The sequence below is a fragment of the Eucyclogobius newberryi genome, unplaced genomic scaffold (genome assembly GCF_026437365.1).
Source record: "Eucyclogobius newberryi isolate DKJ021-1_F unplaced genomic scaffold, fEucNew1.0.hap1 SCAF_5, whole genome shotgun sequence".
In the NCBI taxonomy this organism is placed as follows: Eukaryota; Metazoa; Chordata; class Actinopteri; order Gobiiformes; family Gobiidae; genus Eucyclogobius; species Eucyclogobius newberryi.
The window spans coordinates 9309487-9322827 of record NW_027316167.1 but is presented as its reverse complement, the minus strand read 5'-3'; the positions used below and the strand labels follow the sequence as shown (position 1 = coordinate 9322827).

Here is a 13341-nt window from a genome sequence, read left to right as displayed (position 1 = left end):
CAGCTGCCATGCGGATCACAGCTGATTGGTGGAAAATGTAAACAATACGTTGGCTAGAAAAAGGTGACGCCCCCCAGGAGAGCAGGAAAAAGACCCGAAAACTCCACATTTTTAACAGCTTAATGTATACGTTTAAGACAACCAATAGTGTTATCTGAAGCACACAGGGGCTTATTCATAACTTCAACTAGCACATTCTGCAAAAAAACGAAAATCACAAATTTGGGGGAAAAAAAGTAAAATGCTGTTTTTCTCAGTTTCACCGAGGCCGACATGGTCCGACAATTCTCGTGGCGAGTCACATATTACAATGTACATTTTTGAAGAGAGGAGCCATTTTAAAATGTAGATTAATGGGGCATTTCCCACTACTCTACTCTACTCTTAACCGGGACCGGATACTTTTTAGTACTTGCTCGGTCCGGATTCTAATGTTCTAACTTACTTACTTTTCTGTCTTCACTTTATCTTAACTACACCTTAATTTTCAAATGGTTTGTTAAGATTGATTCAGGCTCAGTTACTATTTAATTAACGTTGGGGTGTTAATCAAGCAGTTATTAAGCCTGCGCAAGTCTTAATAAAATATTGGATGAATTAAGTCTTTATTCATGCTTGGTTTAATGCCATAAACAGGAACATGTCCATAGGGATGAGTAGATTAGGTGGCAGATTCTACCCCAGAAAAGTTCAATAGTAATTAATTTCATATCCAACACGTTATGGTTTTTTCATAAATGCTGATTTAATAACAAATAAAGAAGAACAGCATGCAAGACGATTAACCATCTCTCAAAGCATCACATTGTTAATTGTCAATCATTGTTATCGACAGTTGAATATCATAAATCTTTCACAAAGCGGGTCGCATTGAAAACTCAGAGTTAAGCTGTGGCAAACAACGAAAAAACAAACCTGGAAACACCCGACGCGTTCAGTTCAGCCACTCATTCCGGACGGTTTCGCCTGTTCCGACCGTCTGACATAACAGTAACACACATCCATCTGCTCCTCTGTCACTCTGACGACCCCCCGTGCCGTCATCATTCAAACAAAAGCCTCTCGTTAGAGCCACGACGGTCGGATCGTCTTCAATTTGTCCGGCCGGCGAGCGCGGCTTGAGAGGTGCATTCATTACCAGCCTCTGTACAGTGACGGAGCGTGGAGACGGCACAACCAGCATGATGGACTCTCCGAAAGCACAGTAATGTCTTTATTTTCTTGTCGAACTGTTATTGTCGCTCCTCCGGCGTTTTCCGTTATACCGAGATGAATGCGAGACATGCTACTGCTACCAGGCTTTTAGATAGGATTTGAAAACGCCCCGTCCAAATAATTTTGTCCGGGGGTACGGGGACGGACTAGGCGAAAAAACGAGTTGCTTCGGCATACTACGGCTCAGCAGCCAATCAGAGTCAAGCACACAAATTTCAGCGCACAGCATGCAAATTTTCACAAACTGTAATGGACTATTGTCAAATGCTTCCCGGCCCAATTTAATGATAATATTCCCCTTTTTTCTAAGATGTATTAATACAATGGCGGTGCCTGCACTCGAAAATGCCCGTCCACATTTTAAACTACCCCGTCCAAAATACGGGATGACAGGTCTCTATCTAAAAGCCTGACCGCTACGGATTTCATCGCCAGCACTGTTGAAAAGACTGAAAAACAATTGCGCGATTCATTTAACGAACTAATATTGAGTGCATGAGTGTACTAATTACTAAATCTTATATTATTATCAATCTGTGTGTAGACATTGAGAAAATGCATACAACATTGGTAAATAGACAAAGAAGACGCAAGGGCAGACGTAAAGAAAACCAACATTATACGTTATTATCGGAAACGTTTGGACCGTGCTTCAGCGATACTGTACAATATAAAATCGATAATATTAATAATCGCAATAAATTAAAGGCCCACCTCATCCACCCTTTGCGACTGTGGGTTACGAGCCACTGCGAAGCGCCCGCCTCTTCTCCTGCTGCCTTTTTGGCCTACATCACTCCTCTCCCACAAACAAACTTATACGGCAATTTATAGTTAGTTATAATTATGCTAAAATGTTCACGACCGCTTAATTCGAGATATTATGAGTTATGTCTTTTATGTTCAGTGTGACGTGGAGAATAAATATGCCAAATTTCAACTAGGAATTTTTTTGTCATCCCATTCAAATTATTTGGCACGTGCAAGTCAATGGTAATATTTGTCAGGTTGCTACGGTAACATGCTCGCAGATGGAGGTATGATGCCATTGGGTTTTTTGTTCAGTAGTGTGTATTCTGGACCCCGGGCAACTACAGTATGGCATTGTATGTATCTATCATGCTTTATTTCAATCACAGGTGTCTTAAATGCCTAAAAAATACATTGAGTGGGGTCGCCTCTCCACAGACCTGACCTGTAATTTAGCTTGGTAGCACTGGCAAGTTTAATGCTGTTAAAACTGTGAAACATCCAGTGCAAAGAATAAACTCCCTAAAACAAGCAAGTGGCGGACCATCCAGCAGAAAAATACTCCTTTACGTCTTTAAAAACAGTAATAAAACTAATTTGATTGAACTTTGTGTAGCTCGTGCAGTCATTGAACTTTTGTGCAGTCTACTTGAGCACAAGTATTCGCGTCTTTTCAACTACTGATGCTGCATCAAGAGTTATTTCAGCCCACACTGTGCTAGAAGTGCACTTCCCTTCAGATCAATACTGAACTCAGTGAGATGCTGCGCCACACTTCTTTATTGTGTAGTTTTAAAGGTACAAAGGGCACATTGATCAAGCGGCTCCCACTTGTGGTTGGTGGAAGCTATTTGAAAAGATCATTAGATAATTGCTTGTATTTATCTCACCTGAAAGAAGTGCTCAGGGACTTCTTGTGCAATTCTACAGACAATTCATTGCCAAAATTAGAGTTGCTGTCTGCACACTCCAATTTATGCAGGACACAGAGCTCTTTTGTTCCTGCTCCACAAATTAACTTTATGTCTCTATTACAGATGCACAGAGTGTAATTATCCTGCATTCAGATTGCCCTGCTTATAATTAGGACCATCATTACCACTGCGTACAGAGGCAAATGTTGCTCGGTACAGGTCTGCACAACAAGCAAAGCGGACAGGGCTAATTTAGAAACTATTAGATATTTCTATATGAACAGCTGTGAAGATAAAACAACACGGACCAAAGAGTACAACGTGTGTGTGTTTGATTTGAAGGAACGTATGTGTGTGTGTGTGTGTGTGTGTGTGTGCGTGCGTGCGTCTGTGTGTGTGTGTGTGTGTGTGCATCTGTGTGTGTGTGTGCGTGTGTGTGCGTGTGTGTGTGTGTGCGTGTGTGTGTGTGCGTGCGTGCGTCTGTGTGTGTGTGTGTGTGCATCTGTGTGTGTGTGTGCGTGTGTGTGCGTGTGTGTGTGTGTGTGCGTGTGTGTGTGTGTGTGTGTGTGTGTGCGTGCGTGTGTGCATCTGTGTGTGTGTGTGCGTGTCTGTCTGTGTGTGTGTCTGTGTGTGTGCGTGTCTGTGTGTGTGTGTGTGTGCGTGCGTGTGCGTCTGTGTGTGTGTGTGTGTGTGCGTGCGTCTGTGTGTGGCTGTGTGTGTGCGTGCGTCTGTGTGTGTGTGTGTGTGGGTGTGTGTCAGTGCGTGTGGGTGTGTGTCAGTGTGTGTGTGTGTGTGTGTGCGTGCGTGCGTGTGTGTGCGTGCGTGCGTGTGTGTGTGTGCGTGCATCTGTTTGTGTGTGTGCGTGTGTGTGTGTGTGTGTGTGCGTGCATCTGTTTGTGTGTGCGTGTGTGTGTGCGTGCGTGCGTGTGTGTGTGTGTGTGTGTGTGTGAATATGTAGGTGAGTGTTTCCTTGATATGAAGCTTAATTGGTCTTAAATATCACATATTACCAGACTTTAAACATTGTTCCTTTACCAAAAACATAACTGGCACATTTCCAGTGGCGCCGTGTGTTCGAGTGTTGCACATGTGCAGTTGCTACCACACCAGCTTTGTGGGTTTGATTCCAGCCCTTCTCTTCCTTCTCTCTCTCACGCTTCTTCCTGCATCCTGTCAAATAAAGCCTACATCCTGTTTACAATGTCCCCTCCCTCTGAGCACTCAGAAATCACTCCATTTCAATTCTACCCAGACTGTGACATCAGAGGTAGAAAAGCAGAGGTCGTTTTACATAATCATCGTCACACTCATTACGCGGATTTCATTGCGTTCACTACATCCGCATGTGGCTACGTTGCTGAAATAGCTAGCTTTTGTTTATTTATTTATATATATATTGTTGCCAGCAGATGACGTGTTAAAACCAAATCCAGATGAGTTTATTGGACGATAGACAATGCATATAGTATCCACGGCAAGACGCTGTGGAAGGTGGGGTAGAGGAGCTTTGGAGAGGCTGAGGAGGGAAATGGTTTTGCTGCTGCGATAGAGACAAGACTGATGGAGGATGCAATGTCAAGAGGGGGAGTCGGAGTGCATTCATATGGAGGTGAGAAGAGGAAGAAACATGGGAGGAAATACAGTCTTCCTGGTGACGCTTCAGCTCCAAAAAGCACCCTGGGAAAACAACATTTATCGATATGGAGGTGTACAAGGACAAGCGGTGGAGAACACTCGGCGCAATCACAACTTCGCAATCACACTCCAGCCGCAGCCTCAAATGGCAAGATCAATGCCCGAATCAAGCCACGTCAGGCAAACTCCGACGTGCTAATTACTTTAACCTTTTTGTTTTAACTTTTCTGTACGTGTTTGTTTCCACCGGGTTAATCCAAGGACCAGAAATAGATTTCTCCCCGCGGCCGTTACCTTATGCCAGTTGTTAAAATGAAGTGGTGGATTTAATTATTGAGTTCAGCAGGTTTGCACTGATAAGGTGGAGATTTAGAAAGGTGGAGAGAGCTGACGTTTGTTTGTGTACACGCGCTAGAAGTTAATGGCTCCAGGGACCAATTGCTGATCCGGTTGATAAACAAGTGGATTAAATATTCACAGTAATTGCTGGTCATCAACTTTTTTTAAGAACCATTTATGTTTTGTTGACAATAAAAATGTATGCAGCCGATACGGTCACGCCTGGACGTCAATGCTTTTACTGTTTTTTATAATTTACCACGCCATTTTTGGGGTACTAGCAATACATGACTAGCCATAATTGTCATAGTTGAATTATTTGAATTTTTATTTTACTATCTGGCTTTAAATAGGAAATTATGTTAAAATGTAGGTCAAATGTGGCCGAGATCACGTCTAACTCAAAGTAGTGAGTGGGTCAGAATGTGTTGGTAGCTAAAAGTAAACTCCACTAGTGTTTTTAGTTATTAGTACACGTAACTCTTAACGGTGTGTTATAATGTGTAATGATTTAAATGATTTTATGCCTTTTTATAAATTCAAAGCACTGGTTAGAAATGATCCACCCTGCCTCTTGCTTTGTATAATTGTATCAATGTTTTATGTGTACATGCGTTTTATGTATTTGCGCCCTTGAAAATGAGAGCTTGTTCTCAAGGGCCCTCACCGCACAACAATTTTTCTTCCTCTTTTTTTCTCTTAAGAACTCGCTTGATGTTTTCCCATCAGGGTTCAATTGACAATGCACATGTTAAACATAGAAAATACTAAAATATGAGCTGCAAAACTAAACCTTTCCACGCGATTTCACGAACACAACACTTCAAATTGAGATTTCGATTTCAACACATTGATATTACTGTATATAATGATCCTCAACAAACAACAACCTATGCCTGAGGTAGACTCTCTGCGAAGTTTCCATGACAACGTACAAGCGGCACAGTACTTTCACGATCGACGGTGAAGTGACAACCCTCACGGCGTGTCACTCACCAAAGAGACTCAGGTGTCACGGGGAAAATAAAAAAGTAAAAATACTGCATGGCTATTTTTCACTCTCGCTGCCAGTCAATACGTATCACCAGCCCTCGCAGCGCCCACTGAGCAACGGTGAAGAAATCTACTTCATCCCAACGGTGTATTGTTTTAGGCTGAAGAAGACTGCACCGGCTGAACACGTTGCACTCCGCTGCTCGTTATCGCACACTTCCAACTTTGTAGAATCAATAGGAATAGGGTAGATTTTCCGCCTCTGTCTGGAATGCTGTAGTTAATAACCACGCTCCGTCTCTCCGCCCGAGTCCATCACACGGCCCACAAGAACCCAAGAAAACTCATACATTTTACATTTTCACTCTCGACACTCTCAAACGGTGACTGCGTCCTCAAAGTCGGGACATGTGTTTGCACTTCTGCCATTGGTCCGTTATAGCAAAGAGCTGTGTAAAAGCGCAGCACTAAACTTGGACTAGACGCAGTAGGAGGACCAGACGAAAAAAGGACCAAACCAAGGAGTATAAGTCATACCAGCCAAAAAATGCATAATAGAGAAGAAAAAAACATATATAAGTCGGACTGGAGTATAAGTCGCATTTTTGGGGAAAAATATTTGATAAAATCCAGGACCAATAACAGACATTTCATCTTGAAATACAGTTTAAAATAATAACAGATGAGAGAACATGGTGAATAGGTGTACGTATGCTAACGCTAACACCTTCAGCTACATGAGGCACAGACAGAACTGTGGTAAGTGTCTGGTATGTTAACGTAACATATGAACAGTTATTCAGATAACTATAGCATAAAGAACATGCTAACAAGTTTACCAAAGCATCAGTTTTACCCCAAATCACTAAATCCATTGAATTCTTCTTCCTCTGTGTCACTTCTAAACAACTCCACAAACTCCAGAGGTAGAGGAAGTGCAGATTCTTCTTCTGCGTCGCTTAGAGCCTAGAGCGCCCCCTTGTGGTTGTCAGTGTTAAAATAATCAACATGTGAAATGCGGTTGCCAGTGTGAAAATAACAACTAATATCACATATAAGTCGCTCTGGAGTATAAGTCGCACCCCGGCCAAAACTATGAAAAAAGGTGCGACTTTTAGTCCAGAATTTACAATATATCAAATCAAATCAAATCAATTTATTTTTGTAAGGCCCAAAATCACAACAACAGTTGCCTCTGAGGGCCACAGGGAGAAATGAATCAACAATGTCTGTGGTGGCGATGAAGTCAGACAATGTCTGTGGTGGCGAGGGACGATGTCCCAGGGTCCTCTGTCCTTAGACTCTCCTTCTCGGCCAGGAAAAACTACACTCTTCAGGCAGATGAGGGACCGACTGAGGCGAGCTGGACCCACTCTTCAGGCAGATGAGGGACCGACTGAGGCGAGCTGGACCCATTCTTCAGGCAGATGAGGGACCATCCACACAGGGCAGGGACCACTTCACCAGGAGAGGGGCATCTGGGTCCACAGGTCCTCAGGAGTGAGAGAAAGAAAAAGAAGGCGGTGAACAGTTTGCAAGTGGAATTAAAAAATAAATACTGTTTGATGGCATAAGTAGTCAGAAGAAGAGGATAGTGCTCAAGCTGTCATACTTCCCCCAGCACAGTTACTCCTAGGGCAGCGTAGCTAAAGCTGTGGGTTTATGTTTCTGTTCCTAACTAGTCTGACCATAAGCGATTTCGAAGAGGAACGTTTTAAGCCTGGACTTAAATGAAGAGACTGTGTCAGCATATTTAACATGGGTCGGGAGCTGATTCCATAACACAGGAGCTTGGTAGCTAAACGCTCTACCTCCTACAGTACTTTTAGAGACTCTTGGCACCACCAGAAGGCCGGCATTCTGAGAGCGAATAGCTCTGTTTGGATGATATGGTTCTATAGCATCTTTGAGGTAGGATGGGGCCATGTCATTTATGGCTTTGTAGGTCAAGAGTAGAATTTTAAATTTGATTCTAAACTCGACAGGAGCCAGTGAAGAGACTTCAGCACTGGCGTAATGTGCTCTCTTCTTTTTGTTCCTGTTAGTAATCTTGCTGCTGCATTTTGAACCAGTTGAAAGCTTTTTATGGAGCTTTTAGGACACGCTGCAAGCAGGGAGTTACAGTAGTCTAATCTAGTCGTTACAAATGCATGGATACGTTTTTCGGCATCACTTTTAGGCAGGATTCTTCTGATTTTGGCTCTTGTTGCGCAAATGGAAATAGGCTGTTTTACAAGCTTGATTTATATGAGCTTTAAATGAGAGCTCCTGGTCAAATAAGACTCCAAGGTTTCTTACAGTAGAACTGGAGGCTACACTGACATTGTCCAGTGTGACTATCTGCTCAGATAGAGCGTCTCGTAGATGCTTAGGGCCAAGCACAATGACCTCGGTTTTTTCAGGGTTAAGAAGCAGGTAGTTTAGTGTCATCCAGGTTTTTATCTCCTTCACACAAGTACTAAGTCTGTCTACTTGATCGCTCTGATCAGGTTTCATTGATAAATACAGCTGAGTGTCATCTGCATAGCAGTGGAAGTTAATGCCATGCTTTCTGATAATGTTGCCTAATGGCAGCATATAAAGAGTAAACAGAATTGGACCGAGTACCGAACCCTGTGGCACACCGTAAATTACTTTAGAGCTTGGTGAGGAGCTCTGGTTTACATTAACAAATTGGAACCTATCAGATAGATAGGATTTAAACCAGCTGAGGGCTGTTCCTCCAACACCTACATCACATTCTAACCTCTGCAGTAGAATGTTGTGGTCGATGGTGTCAAACGCTGCGCTGAGGTCCAACAGAACCAGGATTGAGACCAGTCCATCGTCAGCGGCTAATAACAAATCATTTGTGACTTTAACTAGTGCAGTTTCAGTGCTGTGGTGGGCTCTGAACCCTGACTGGAAAACTTCAAATAAGTTATTGTCCTGCAGGTGGCGACAAAGCTGTTTTGCTACAACTTTTTCAAGGATTTTAGAGACGAAGGGAAGATTTGAAATAGGTCTGTAGTTCACCAATAGGTCGGGATCTAGATTAGGCTTTTTCAGAAGAGGTTTAATGACTGCATGTTTGAAGGTCTGTGGAACATAGCCACTTTCGAGTGAAGTATTTATTATAGTAAGAATAGGGTCTAGGACACAAGTTGAGGTTTTAGAGGACATAATGGCTGAAGTTATCTCTGCTTGATCAACAGCTGTGAACCGTTCTAAGTTTACAGGTGGATTTATATGGGACGTTAGATTTACAGCTTGGGCTAGTTCAGGGCTAATAGAGGGGGTAATTTCATCTAATTTATATGCATCTCTTATATACAGTACGGTAATTCGCCTCCGTACATGACATACTGCGCTGAGATGTGAGTATAATTGTTGACACATCCTGTTAATCTTATTTAATTAACAGAACTATACTAATTGAACTAACCTCATTATTTCTTTTCCTGTTCTTATGAGGAATTCTACGCTTTACCGTGCACTTGATTGACATTTGTGCTTTTAATATTGTGACATGGTAAGGTATAAGGTCTGGTTTTGTGTTCAGAAGAGCCTCTTTGTTTAAGCCATTGATTTACCTTGATTAGCTTATTTTGAAGTAAAGAAGAAATATAGATTATGCTGGCCAGCTCCCTGTCTGTTGCTGAAGCAGGATCTACACATTTACCATGATGACTAGAATGCATTGAACTCAAACATGTGACCGACATCAAATCAAATACTCCAACCGAGTGCATGGTCATAATATTTTGGAGCATTCGCATAATGTCACACTCCCAGATTGTGGCAACAGTATTTTTTCTTTTAATTACACTGTCATTTCACGAACAATATCCAAAAGGTAAATTTACAATGTTGAACTTGTGTAACTGGCTCTATTAAAACAAGAATAATGCTTTTCAACAACTTTTATTTCAGCTTCCCTCATTTTTAATAGGTATTATAGGCATGAGGAATGCTGCAGTGTCATCTAAAAGCCATGGGGCAATGTAGAATAAAGCAAATTGTGTCTACCAATAGCAGTTAATTTCCAGAATGTAGAACTATTGTTATTTGTTTGTTTGTTTTGTACAGTGCATGTAAATGAACATACATGATACACATGCTCTAAACACGCCAGATTGTAGCCATTTGCGTCCGTTGTCCTGCAGTCACTCTCACAACACACTCTCATTCTTACACCACAATAGTTGGACACTGGCGGGAAGGTTGGTGACGTGTTTTGCCCAAGGACACAACGGCAGCATATCCAGCAGTCTCCCATCCAAGTACTAACCAAGGTTTATTGTCATTGTCAATAAACATAATTCACAGACACAGGAACTTGCTTTTGTGGTGCAACATAAAACGATGAACAATGATAAACCAACCTATATTAAATCAAGAAGGCCATGCATTAAAGAAAAACATTTTAAGTCTACTATAGGATAAACATAAAAGTATGGTTACTATGTACATAAAATTCAGTTAACCACGCCCATCCCGGATGAGCCTCAGAGGTCTGACGAGATTGGGCTTTGTTGGTAAGACCACATAATACATTGTACATAACACATTATACAAATACATTGACTGCACGGCCAGCACTCTCACCACAGAGCACGAAGGCTCGTGTGTCGAGTCAGGCTCATGCCATCAATCCAAAACATGCACAATAGGTCAAATAAACCCTCCAGCTACAGTAGTCCAGACCGAGCCCAGCTCAGTCAAGAACTGGGGATTACGATTTTACTACAATTGTTGCCTATTTCCCCTAGTTTTACCATTTTATAATCTTACTTACTCGGTTCATCTAACAACCATACTGTAAACAAGGGCCAGAATCCACATGAACTATACAATAAATATGACTTGAACTAGTAAAAAATACATTATAGCATCTTTTTTTTGTTAAATGATTATTTAAACAGATAACTATAGAAAAAAATGTGTCAGTTGCGTATATTTTTTTTTCTGACAGTTTTTAAGACAGTTTAAACAATCATTCAACACAATAAAGATGCCCTTATGTATTTTTTTTATCATTTAAATTTAGCAACGTCGCTTACTGATGACATCACAGAGGTTTTATGTTTTAGAACTAAGCACTACTTCCTGTAATTTTTTCTGTTTTTTTTCCATCCACAAACTGCAACTTGACTATAGTAAAACTATGATCAATATTTACCACAGGTTCTTTACTAAAGACTAAGCAATCCGTACAAAAACATGTACTTTAATAACCATAACCCCAGACCAGACCGTCAGTTGGTCTCAAAAAAAAAGCGACTTGTTTTTATCTGTTGTACTGTCAGAATATCACAGGGGAATAAAATCCTGTTTGCACCACCTGCAGCCGCCGCCGCAGCCTGCGCCGCGTTCTCACTCTGTCACTTGGAAACTTGTTAGATTGCAGGTACTCTGACAGAAGGTGTGATAAAGGAAGGGGGCGCGAAAGGGGGTCAAAAACCTGTGACGCTCGGGGGAACACACTCTGCGCCTATACAGATTCTCACAGCGTGCACACGACTGTTCAGACACTTTTGAATTAGCTTGTATTGGATTCATGATATGGTAAATTATAGCTGTAATGTCAAGTCGTTTGCCGGTGCGGTGAAGCTTCAAGCGCTGATCTGAACGAGGCATCAAAGTAGACATGGAATCTGTCACATTTTTTGCGCAATTTACGTGTTGACGTCGCATCACCCTTTGTGTTTGATCAGGTACCGGACTTTTGTCTCAGAAGATGCTGGACCCAATACTCTGGTGGCTACGGTGCTGGCCAAGGACCCCGACGGAGATGGGATCACCTACAGAATCGCGAGTGGGAACGACGAGGGAAACTTTGTCATCGACAGCCTGAAAGGTAAGAGTGGATTCTACAGCTAACCAAAAATGTTTCAAACTCTGCTTGTCACTCCTAAACTTGAGTCATTTATTGTATTGTATTAATCATACTAGAAAGTTTCATTAATGTTTATATTAAGATAAATGCCGCACAAAATATTGAACCTGTCATAAAAAGCAAATAATCTAAGTCTGGCCTTGATGTTTCTGTGTTTGATATGTTTGTTCATGTTTAATGGCAGTGAAATGTTGTGTTTCTGGCCTATATTTAACTTAAAACATGCACGTTTAAAGAGTCAAAGAAGCTGTATATTGGATGTAGTTTGTCTTTGTATGTGCTGCCGTCGCAGTGTGTGTGTGTGTGTGTGTGTGTGTGTGTTTGTGCAGAAGCATCTGAGCATGTGCAGATTGAATTTGGATGCAAATTTGCTACTGATTAAATTGGGGAATCACAGTCCCAGCAAAACTTTGGATACGTAAAAAGTGCAGGCGAGTGCATCAGAAGGTCTTTTTGTAAGAATTAAACAGCAACAACCAGGGCAAAGTGACATGGAGACAGAAACAATGACTTGCAATCTACAAAAGCAGTGTTTAAATGCAAAAATGCAGTCACGAAGGTATGTCCATGGTACAATAAACATTTCCACTTGCGACATACAGTCCATGTTGTAAAAAATAACTATTATTCGAGGTATCTACACGACAGCATTTCTGCACATATACACTGTTTTCTTAGTTAGCAAGTATTTTTTTCTGCCTCCAAAATGTGGGCATAATTTCAAGATTAGCAATAGCTATAGCCATAGCCATAGCCATAGCCAAAGCCAAAGCCAAAGCCAAAGCCAAAGCCCAAAGCCCAAAGCCCAAAGCCCAAAGCCATAGCACATAGCACATAGCACATAGCACATAGCACATAGCAGCAGCAGCAGCAGCAGCAGCAGCAGCAGCAGCAGCAGCAGCAGCAGCAATAGCAATAGCAATAGCAATAGCAATAGCAATAGCAATAGCAATAGCAATAGCAATAGCACTAGAAATAGCAGCAGCAATAGCAGCAGCAGCAGCAATAGCAGCAGCAATAGCAATAGCAATAGCAGTAGCAATAGCAATAGCAATAGCAATAGCAGTAGCAATAGCAGTAGCAGTAGCAGTAGCAGTAGCAGCAGCAATAGCAGCAGCAGCCGCAATAGCAATAGCAGTAGCAAATAGCGATAGCAGTAGCAGTAGCAGTAGCAGCAGCAGCAGCAGCAGCAGCAGCAGCAGCAGCAGCAATAGCAATAGCAATAGCAATAGCAATAGCAGTAGCAGTAGCAGCAGCAGTAGCAGCAGCAGTAGTCATAGCAATAGCAATAGCAGTAGCAGTAGCAGTAGCAGTAGTAGTAGCAGTAGCAATAGCAATAGCAATAGCAGTAGCAGCAGCAATAGCAATAGCAGTAGCAGTAGCAATAGCAAATAGCAAAAGCAATAACAGTAGCAGTAGTAGTAGCAATAGCAATAGCAATAGCAAATGTATAGTTACAGATGATCATAATCTAACAAAAGTTATTCAGGGAAAGAAAAATAAATGCGATTACCACGGATCTTTCAGTGAACCATTTCTTTATCTCTTTACTATTATTTTAAACACCCTACAATGGAAGCAAAGCCAAACTTGAACGATCAACGCTAACGTAATGCC

General features: G+C 41.8%; 1 protein-coding gene across 1 annotated transcript in view; it reads left to right on the top strand.

Moving 5' to 3' along the window:
- The window catches only part of LOC140381576 (neural-cadherin), a 466796-nt gene that overhangs the window by 182099 nt on the left and 271356 nt on the right, over nt 1–13341 (top strand). The window contains exon 7 of the mRNA XM_072465639.1: nt 11543–11685. Within this exon, the coding sequence (XP_072321740.1) occupies nt 11543–11685 (143 nt within the window). The remainder of the gene's footprint in view (nt 1–11542; nt 11686–13341) is intronic.